This window comes from Salvelinus sp. IW2-2015, linkage group LG16 (genome assembly GCF_002910315.2).
Source record: "Salvelinus sp. IW2-2015 linkage group LG16, ASM291031v2, whole genome shotgun sequence".
In the NCBI taxonomy this organism is placed as follows: domain Eukaryota; kingdom Metazoa; phylum Chordata; class Actinopteri; order Salmoniformes; family Salmonidae; genus Salvelinus; species Salvelinus sp. IW2-2015.
Genome location: NC_036856.1, coordinates 33,545,413 through 33,555,433, shown reverse-complemented (window position 1 = coordinate 33,555,433; position 10,021 = coordinate 33,545,413). Strand labels below are relative to the sequence as shown.

At 43.6% G+C, this 10,021-nt stretch overlaps 1 protein-coding gene and 1 long non-coding RNA gene across 2 annotated transcripts; both read left to right on the top strand.

Moving 5' to 3' along the window:
• The first annotated feature begins 160 nt into the window (after nt 1–160).
• LOC111975374 (uncharacterized) lies at nt 161–2,382 on the top strand. The gene is made up of 4 exons (XR_002878824.2): nt 161–297; nt 411–524; nt 988–1,123; nt 2,039–2,382. It is a non-coding gene; the product is annotated as an uncharacterized lncRNA (long non-coding RNA).
• A 951-nt stretch (nt 2,383–3,333) lies between these two features.
• Nucleotides 3,334–7,498, top strand: LOC111976049 (coiled-coil domain-containing protein 17-like). The gene is made up of 4 exons (XM_024004769.2): nt 3,334–4,193; nt 4,307–4,344; nt 4,531–4,746; nt 4,986–7,498. Exons 1-4 carry the CDS (start codon nt 4,152–4,154, stop codon nt 5,119–5,121), a joined length of 432 nt encoding a protein of 143 aa, XP_023860537.1. The 5' UTR covers nt 3,334–4,151; the 3' UTR covers nt 5,122–7,498.
• Nucleotides 7,499–10,021: the final 2,523 nt, after the last annotated feature.

Genomic DNA, 10,021 nt, shown 5'->3' with positions numbered 1-10,021 from the left:
GCTGCTGTTCTCCCATGTAGAACACGGGCTAATATGGAGACAGATTGACACCATACAACACAGAGAAAAAACAACACACACTATAGATACCGGTATGCAAAGCAAGCAACAGTGTGAGTAATTCAACACACTTTCACTTTGTGTGTGTTTGTCAGAGATAGTGAGGCAGCTTGGGGCCCTGTCAGGGCAGGGCAGCACGGCCTACCTGGAGACTATGCTGCTGGAGCTAAGGGACCAAATCAGCCAATAGAGGGCAGCAGAGGATACTCACAACAGGCCTGTGGAACAGGTCGCACGGTAGTCCCTCCCTATTTCAGTCCATGTACCTCCGTTTGGTGGCTAATGACCATGATCCTGATAAGTTAGATGTCTGTCAGAAAAATAAATATGTTCTTCTGTGCTCTTCATAGGGTCAAAGAGGTTAGGTCTGACTCACACAGCCCTACCCTGCCTGAGGACACAAAGGGACACATCAACTTTGACCTCATATCCTCTGTGGATGGCCCCCTCTCCTCCCAAATAAGGTACATATGTCTTAGCGTACAGCTCTGATTAAACAGGTGAATAGGTTACTGCATGGTAGAGATAGTACCACCTCTATGCAGTAGTATCAGCTATAGTGTGATCATCGATGCACCTGTTATTAGTGCCAGATTAGTAGCTCTTATGACATAAAAAAACATGTTTTTATTGTCACATACATGTGTTTTACAGGGTCAGCTGTAGTAGTAAAGCGTGCCTCTAGAAAATTAGGATTAAGTGCATTGCTCAAGGGCACATCAACAGATTTTTCACCTTGTCGGCTCGGGTATTCAAACCAGCAATCTTTCAGTTGCTGGCTCATCGCTCTAACTGCTAGGCTACCTGCCGTCTGACGTTAGCATGCAACACCAGTAATCAGTGCAGTAGGAGCAATGTATTACTATCCTGTTCCCTATCTGTATCTATGACTGTGTTTGACTGTGGCTGTGTGTGTTGGTATGACAGAGCTCTGAGGCTGGCCTACATGCAGTCCGGTGGATCTGTTCCAGCCATTCTGGCCCAGGTGCATGCCTGCAGGCTGAGGCCCACACTCTGGAGCAGCAGGCCCAACCTGGGGCTGAAACCAGCTGCAGGAGGAAGAGTGAGTGTCAGTCCTGCATGGTCTCTCATTGGGGTATGGAGGGTGTCACATTTGATGCTTTGTTTCCACCTTCAGTGATTTGTGTCTATTGATCATGTGTACCAGTGCCTTCCGAAAGTATTCATACCCCTTGACCTATTACACATTTTGTTGTGTTATAGCCCGAATTCAAAAACTTTTTTTTTTTAAATGCTCACCAATCTACAAACAATACCCCATAATGCCGAAGTGAAAACATGTTTTCAGTCATTTTTGCAAATTTATTGAAAATTAAATACAGAAATACAGTGAGCTTCAAAAATATTGGGACAGTGAAAGTTTTGTTTTTGTTTGTAATGATGTAATGACTATGAGGTTAAAGTGCAGACTGTCAGCTTTAATTTCAGGGTATTTTCATCCATATCTGGTAAACCGTTTAGAAAGTACAGCACTTTTTGTACATAGTCCCTTTATTTTAGGGGACCAAAAGTATTGAGACAAATTCACTTACATGTGTATTAAAGTAGTCAAAGTGAAGTATTTGGTCCCATATTCATAGCATGCAATGACTACATCAAGCTTGTGCCTGTACACATTTGTTGGATGCATATGCTCTTTGTATTGGTTGTGTTTCAGAGAATTTTTTTCCCAATAGAAATGAATGGTAAATAGTGTATTGTGTCCTTTTACAGTCACTTTTATTGTAAATAAGAATACAATTTGTTTCTAAACACTTTTAAGTAATGTGGGTACTACCATGTTAAGAGTAATTCTGAATGAATCTTGAATAATGATTAGTGAGAAAGTTAGACACACAAATATCATACCCCTCAAAAATGCTAAACTCCCATGTTATTGTAATGGTGAGAGGTAGCATGTCTTGGGGGTATGATATTTCTACCCACCCCTTCTCTCTCTCTCTCTCTCTCTGCCCAGAGATGAAGCATCCTCACCAGGCTGGGAACTCAGAGGTCCTCGCTGTGGAGCAGGAGAACCTGAGACTGGAGGAAGAGATCTTCAGGATACAATTGCCAGGGAGAAACACTGCGGGGAATACGGTGGGTTGTCCTCTCCATCTAATCTTTGTCATGAATATAACATACGCATCATTCTATACATAGAGAGGCAACATTGCTGATAAACAATGACAGTAAGGAGTTATCACATACAGTGGGGAGAACAAGTATTTGATACACTGACGATTTTGCAGGTTTTCCTACTTACAAAGCATGTAGAGGTCTGTCATTTTTATCATAGGTACACTTCAACTGTGAGAGAKGGAATCTAAAACAAAAATCCAGAAAATCACATTGTATGATTTTTAAGTAATTAATTTGCATTTTATTGCATGACATAAGTATTTGATACATCAGAAAAGCAGAAAACTTAATATTTGGTACAGAAACCTTTGTTGCAATTACAGAGATCATACGTTTCCTGTAGTTCTTGACCAGGTTTGCACACACTGCAACAGGATTTTTGGCCCACTCCTCCATACAGACCTCTCCGGATCCTTCAGGTTTCGGGGCTGTCGCTGGGAAATACGGACTTTCAGCTCCCTCCAAAGATTTTCTATTGGGTTCAGGTCTGGAGACTGGCTAGGCCACTCAGGACCTTGAGATGCTTCTTACGGAGCCACTCCTTAGTTGCCCTGGCTGTGTTTTCGGGTCGTTGTCATGCTGGAAGACCCAGCCACGACCATCTTCAATGCTCTTACTGAGGGAAGGAGGTTGTTGGCCAAGATCTCGCGATACATGGCCCCATCCATCCTCCCTCAATACGGTGCAGTCGTCCTGTCCCTTTGCAGAAAAGCATCCCCAAAGAATGATGTTTCCACCTCCATGCTTCACGGTTGGGATGGTGTCTTGGGTTGTACTCATCCTTCTTCTTCCTCCAAACACGGCGAGTGGAGTTTAGACCAAAAAGCTCTATTTTTGTCTCATCAGACCACATGACCTTCTCCCATTCCTCCTCTGGATCATCCAGATGGTCATTGGCAAACTTCAGACGGCCTGGACATGCGCTGGCTTGAGCAGGGGTACCTTGCGTGCGCTGCAGGATTTTAATCCATGACGGCGTAGTGTGTTACTAATGGTTTTCTTTGAGACTGTGTCCCAGTTCTCTTCAGGTCATTGACCAGGTCCTGCCGTGTAGTTCTGGCTGATCCCTCACCTTCCTCATGAACATTGATGCCCCACGAGGTGAGATCTTGCATGGAGCCCAGACCGAGGGTGATTGACCGTCATCTTGAACTTCTTCCATTTTCTAATAATTGCGCCAACAGTTGTTGCCTTTTCACCAAGCTGCTTGCCTATTGTCCTGTAGCCCATCCCAGCCTTGTGCAGGTCTACAATTTTATCTCTGATGCCTTATACAGCTCTCTGGTCTTGGCCATTGTGGAGAGGTTGGAGTCTGTTTGATTGAGTGTGTGGACAGGTGTCTTTTATACAGGTAACGAGTTCAAACAGGTGCAGTTAATACAGGTAATGAGTGGAGAACAGGAGGGCTTCTTAAAGAAAAACTAACAGGTCTGTGAGAGCCGGAATTCTTACTGGTTGGTAGGTGATCAAATACTTATGTCATGCAATAAAATGCAAATTAATTACTTAAAAATCATACAATGTGATTTTCTGGATTTTTGTTTTAGATTCCGTCTTCCACAGTTGAAGTGTACCTATGATACGAATTACAGACCTCTACATGCTTTGTAAGTAGGAAAACCTGCAAAATTGGCAGTGTATCAAATACTTGTTCTCCCCACTGTACATTGAATACAGTGATCACCACGGGATGTATAGAATTAGAATACATAAAATTAGAATTCACTCCAACGGTTCTAGAATTATTTTAATTCGATGGGATTCTATGTTCCCCTGATCCAGTAGCAGTGGGGTCTGAGCAGTGGGTGTGTTCCAGAGAGAACACACCCACCACATGGCCAGCATCCAGGCTGAGATCAAGAGCCTTCACAGGGAGGTAGAGGGGCAGAGAAGCTCCCAGGAACCAAAGGCTGCTCCCACCTCCACCCCTGTTCCCTGCCCCGCCAGCCATGCATCATCCCCTGGCCCAGATGCATGCTCCTCCAGCCCTGGTAAAGCTGTGACATAAATATTGCTTTCATCTATCCAGTTCTCTATGATCACTGAAAATTATGTGAACAAAAGAAGACCCATATAGTATATCCACCCTATGTTCCTGTTACAGACCCAGCCCAGGCCCCATTCCTCTCCCTACGACCCTGCGTGAGTCCATAATGACATCTATGTTGTCTTTAAGACAATTTGAGATCTCTATATTAGTCAAATTAAACCCTACCTTTACTTACAATTATTAGATACTATTTTATTGTCTCTAACACATTTTTAACTCTCTACAGGTGTTCAGGTATGAAATACCTCTAAACTACTCTAAACCCTGTTGTTTTGCAGGGCTGGTTTTGTGGTCTTCTATGACCTGGTGCTGGGGTTAGATGCCATGCTGAGGGTTCTGCGTCTAGTGCCTGGTCTCTACTCTGGGGGCCAGGAGGTGGGGCGTCCTAATCCACTGCTCCCTGTGCAGTGCCAGCTTGGAGGGGGTCTGCCTTACTCCCACACTGTGCCCCCCGGGAACTATGCCCCACTGGCAGTCAAACAGCCTATGCCCAGGTAAGCACTGCACCCTGAGAAGAAAAAGTAACTGTGAAACTAACCCGTAGCATGTTGGCTGGGGTACATCAGTGACATCACACCTTCCCTTACAGAGAGACAGACTTGTCTCTTGCTCTGTTAGCTCAGTTTGCCTTTGAGTTGCGTGTGTTGTTCAGAAGGTCGCCGTTCGTGCCCACTCGGGGTGGAGCAAAATGCACTTTGTTACATTTGTCTAAGACAAAACTCTCTCTCTTCAGGATGCAGCCGTCTCCCTCCTTGTCTTTGATGGTTGAGCTCCAGGCTGCTGAGGGCCTGGACGCCTACYGTCAGGAGGTCCAGAGGCTGGTGTCCAAGGGCTGGGCACGGCTGGAGCTCTTCGACCAGCACAACTAGTTCCAGAGCGGGTACTCGAGGGTCCCAGTACGTGCCCTCCTTGTCCGACCCTTCCTCAGCCCAGGCCAGCTCAACTCAGTTCCCAAGGTGAGGGTAGACACCTGTCTGGCTGACTGCTAGTGGTTAGAATTAAGTTGGATTGGAATATCCATTCTACGTAATGATGGCTTAAAATTACAAAGAATATCATTACAGGTGATGACATAGGCTACAGTTGAAATCGGAAGTTTACCTACACTTAGGTTGGAGTCATTAAAACTTGTTTTTCAACCACTACACAAATTTCTCCACAAGTTTTGGTTTCCAATCTCCCTGCAACTCTTCAAGGAAACACACCCCTTACCATGTCAACATTACAGCTGTCAGCAGCCAGTTAATTTCACTGATCACAAGGACCCTCCCCCATGGAGGAACCAAATCAGAGGTGAGAAAGAGAGATGTTGTGGGATGGAATCTCTTCCTCACCTCTGATGATGATGATGACTATGATGATTGAAGCATTTGGTAATCAGTAAAGGAATACTAATTCAGTCCGGAGAGTTGTGTGACTTAATTTGATCCCTTCCATTGATTGTTGTAAGTCAAATCAAATGTTATTGGTCGCATTCACATATTTAGCAGATGTTATTGTGGGTGTAGCGAAATGCTTGTGTTCCTAGCTCCAACAGTGCAGTAATATCTAACAATTCACAACAATACACACAAATCTAAAAGGAAAAGAATGGAATTAAGAAATATATAGGATTAGGAAGAGCAATATCGGAGAGGCATTGACTAGGATACAGTACATACATATGAAATGAGTTAAACCGTATGTAAACATTATTAAAGTGACCAGTGATTCCATGTCTATGTACATAGTGCAGTAGTTATGTGGAAGTCTTCTTAATTTTACGAATAAAAACTTTTTTTAACTGTTTGTTTTCTATTATGGTAATGATGAAGACAGTTAACATAAACTCAGCAAAAAAAGAAATGTCCCTTTTTCAGGACCCTGTCTTTCAAAGATAATTCGTAAAAATCCAAATTACTTCACAGATCTTCATTGTAAAGGGTTTAAACACTGTTTCCCATGCTTGTTCAATGAACCATAAACAATTAATGAACATGCATCTGTGGAACAGTCGTTAAGACACTAACAGCTTACAGACAGTGGGCAATTAAGGTCACAGTTATGAAAACTTAGGACACTAAAGAGGCCTTTCTACAGACTTTGAAAAACACCAAAAGAAAGATGCCTAGGGTCCCTGCTCATCTGCGTGAACGTGCCTTAGGCATGCTGCAAGGAGGCATGAGGACTGCAGATGTGGCTAGGGCAATAAATTGCAACTGTGAGACACCTAAGACAGCGCTACAGGGAGACAGGACGGACAGCTGATCGCCCTCGCAGTGGCAGACCACGTGTAACAACACCTGCACAGGATCGGTACATCTGAACATCACACATGCGGGACGGGTACAAGATGTCAACAACAACTGCCCGAGTTACACCAGGAACCCTCTATCAGTGCTCAGAATGTCCGCAATAGGCCGAGAGAGGCTGGACTGAGGGATTGTAGGCCTGTTGTAAAGGCAGGTCCTCACCAGACATCTCCGACAACAACGTTGCCTATGGGCACAAACCCACCATCGCTGGACCAGACAGGACTGGCAAAAAGTACTCTTCACTGACGAGTCACGGTTTTGTCTCACCAGGGGTGATGGTCGGATTCGCGTTTATCGTCAAAGGAATGAGCGTTACACTGAGGCCTGTATTCTGGAGCGGGATCGATTTGGAGGTGGAGGATCTGTCATGGTCTGGGGCGGTGTGTCACAGCATCATCGGACTGAGCTTGTTGTCATTGCAGGAAATCTCAACGCTGTACGTTACAAGGAATACATCCTCCTCCCTCATGTGGTACCCTTCCTGCAGGCTCATCCTAACATGACCCTCCAGCATGACAATGCCACCAGCCATACTGCTCGTTCTGTGTGTGATTTCTTGCAAGACAGGAATGTCAGTGTTCTGCCATGGCCAGCGAAGAGCCCAGATCTCAATCACATTGAGCACGTCTGGGACCTGTTGGATCGGAGGGTGAGGACTAGGGCCATTCCCCCCAGAAATGTCCGGGAACTTGCAGGTGCCTTGGTGGAAGAGTGGGGTAACATCTCACAGGAAGAGCTGGCAAATCTGGTGCAGTCCATGAGGAGGAGATGCACTGCAGTTCTTAATGCAGCTAGTTGGGACTGTTACTTTTGGTTGGGACTGGTTGGGACTGTTACTTTTTACACCAGATACTGACTGTTACTTTTGATTTTGACTCACCCTTTGTTCAGGGACACATTATTTCATTTCTGTTAGTCACATGTCTGTGGAACTTGTTCAGTTTATGTCTCAGTTGTTGAATCTTGTTATGTTCATACAAATATTTACACATGTTAATTTTGCTGAAAATAAACGCAGTTGACAGTGAGAGGACGTTTCTTTTTTTGCTGAGTTTAGCTCAAGTACAGGTACTACAATTGAAGTCAGAAGTTTACATACACCTTAGCCAAATACATTTAAACTGTTTTGAACAATTCCTAGTAAAATTCTAGTAAAAATTCCCTAAAATTAGGTCAGTTAGGATCYCCACTTTATTGTAAGAATATGAAATGTCAGAATAATAGTAGAGAAAATGATTTATTTGAGATTTTATTTATTTTATCACATTCACAGTGGGTCAGAAGTTTACATTCACTCAATTAGTATTTGGTAGCATTGACTTTAAATTGTTTAACTTGGGTCAAATGTTTCGGGTAGCATTCCACAAGCTTTCCACAATAAATTGGGTGAATTTTGGCCCATTCCTCCTGACAGAGCTGGTGTAACTGAGTCAGGTTTGTAGGCCTCATTGCTCGCACACGCTTTCTCAGTTCTGCCCACAAATGTTCTATATGATTGAGGTTAGGGCTTTGTGATGGCCAATCTAATACCTTGACTTGACTTTGTTGTCCTTAAGCCATTTTGCCACAACTTTGGAAGTATGCTTGGGCCATTTGGACCCATTTGCGACCAAGCTTTAACTTCCTGACTGATGTCTTGAGATGTTGCTTCAATATATCCACATAATTGTCCTTCCTCATGTAGCCATCTATTTTGTGAAGTGCACCAGTCCCTCCTGCAGCAAAGCACCCCCACAACATGATGCTGCCACCCCCGTGCTTCACAGTTGGGATGGTGTTCTTCGGCTTGCAAGCGTCCCCCTTTTTCCTCCAAACATAACGATAGTCATTATGGCCAAACAGTTCTATTTTCYTTTCATCAGACCAGAGGACATTTATCCAAAAAGTACAATCTTTGTCCCAATGTGCAGTTGCAAACTGTAGTCTGGCTTTTTTAATGGCGGTTTTGGAGCAGTGGCTTCCTCCTTGCTGAGCGGCCTTTCAGGTTATGTCAATATAAGACTCGTTTTACTGTTGATATAGATACTTTTGTACCTATTTCCTCCAGCATCTTCACAAGGTCCTTTGCTGTTGTTCTGGGATTGATTTGCACTTTTCGCACCAAAGTGCATTCATCTCCTTCCTGAGGGGTATGACAGCTGCGTTGTCCCATGGTGTTTATACTTGTGTACTATTGTTTGTACAGATGAACGTGGTACTTTCAGGTGTTTGGAAATTGCTCCCAAGGATTAACCAGACTTGTGGAGGTCTCCAATTTTTTTTCTAAGGTCTTTGCTGATTTCTTTTGTTTTTCCCATGATGTCAAGCAAAGAGGCACTGAGTTTGAAGGTAGGCCTTGAAATACATCCACAGGTACACCTCCAATTGACTCAAATGATGTCAATTAGCCTATCAGAAGTTTCTAAAGCCATAACATAATTTTCTGGAATTTTCCAAGCTGTTTAAAGGCACAGTCAATTTAGTGTATGTAAACTTCTGACCCACTGGAATTGTGGTACAGTGAATTATAAGTGAAATAATCTCTGTAAACAATTGTTGGAAAAATTACTTGTGTCATGGACCAAGTAGACAGACTTACCAAAACTATAGTTTCTTGACAAGAAATTTGTGGAGTGGTTGAAAAACAAGTTAATGACACCAACCTAAGTGTATGTAAACTTCCGACTTCAACTGTATCTAATTTAGCTGTAATCTCTAATACATTTTCAGTGAGATCAATCCCTTGCTTCTTCGAGGAAGAGGATGTAGATAAGTGTTGGGTGTCATTGTGGACAGGGTGAGGGGAGCACCTCAGGGAAGGAAGCCCCTGCACATTGACTCGGTACCCCCTGTATTGCCTTGTTATTGTTATGTACATTTCTTGTGTTACTTTTGATTGATTTTATATATTTTTTATTTCTTGAACTACATTGTTGGTTAAGGGCTTGTAAGTAAGCATTTCACCGTAAGGTCTACACCGGTTGTATTTGGCGCATGTGACAAATAACATTTGATTTGAAGCCTTTGACTGCCAGGATACAGCCAGAGGACTGGAAAGGCGAGCCAAAGCCCGGGGAAATATGTGTGTGTGTGAGAAGGGGTGTTAAATGTTGTACCTTGTAGTGATGTGGGATTATCAGTCTTCTGGTTAGACAGGGTATATGTCCATCTGTGAGGCCTGGATTGCTTTATTAGACTGTTGGATACTGCCTAAATGTGTTCTTGTGACACCATAGACATTTAATATATCCTATGTTAAGAATAATTGGTTAACCCTGATCCTACTTGGACACAGATCCTAGTTAACCTTTGACTATTATAGCCCCAAGCCAGAACAGTGACAGCCCAGCCAGCTCAGACACGCCACCACCCCGCCCTCAATACAGACGAGTATCGTGTACAGCAATCTAAAAACTGATGAGTGATTAAAAAATAAAAATAGGGTCAAATGACCTCCCTGTAGGTTGTGCATCAGACCCTGGGAAAACATGCCGAC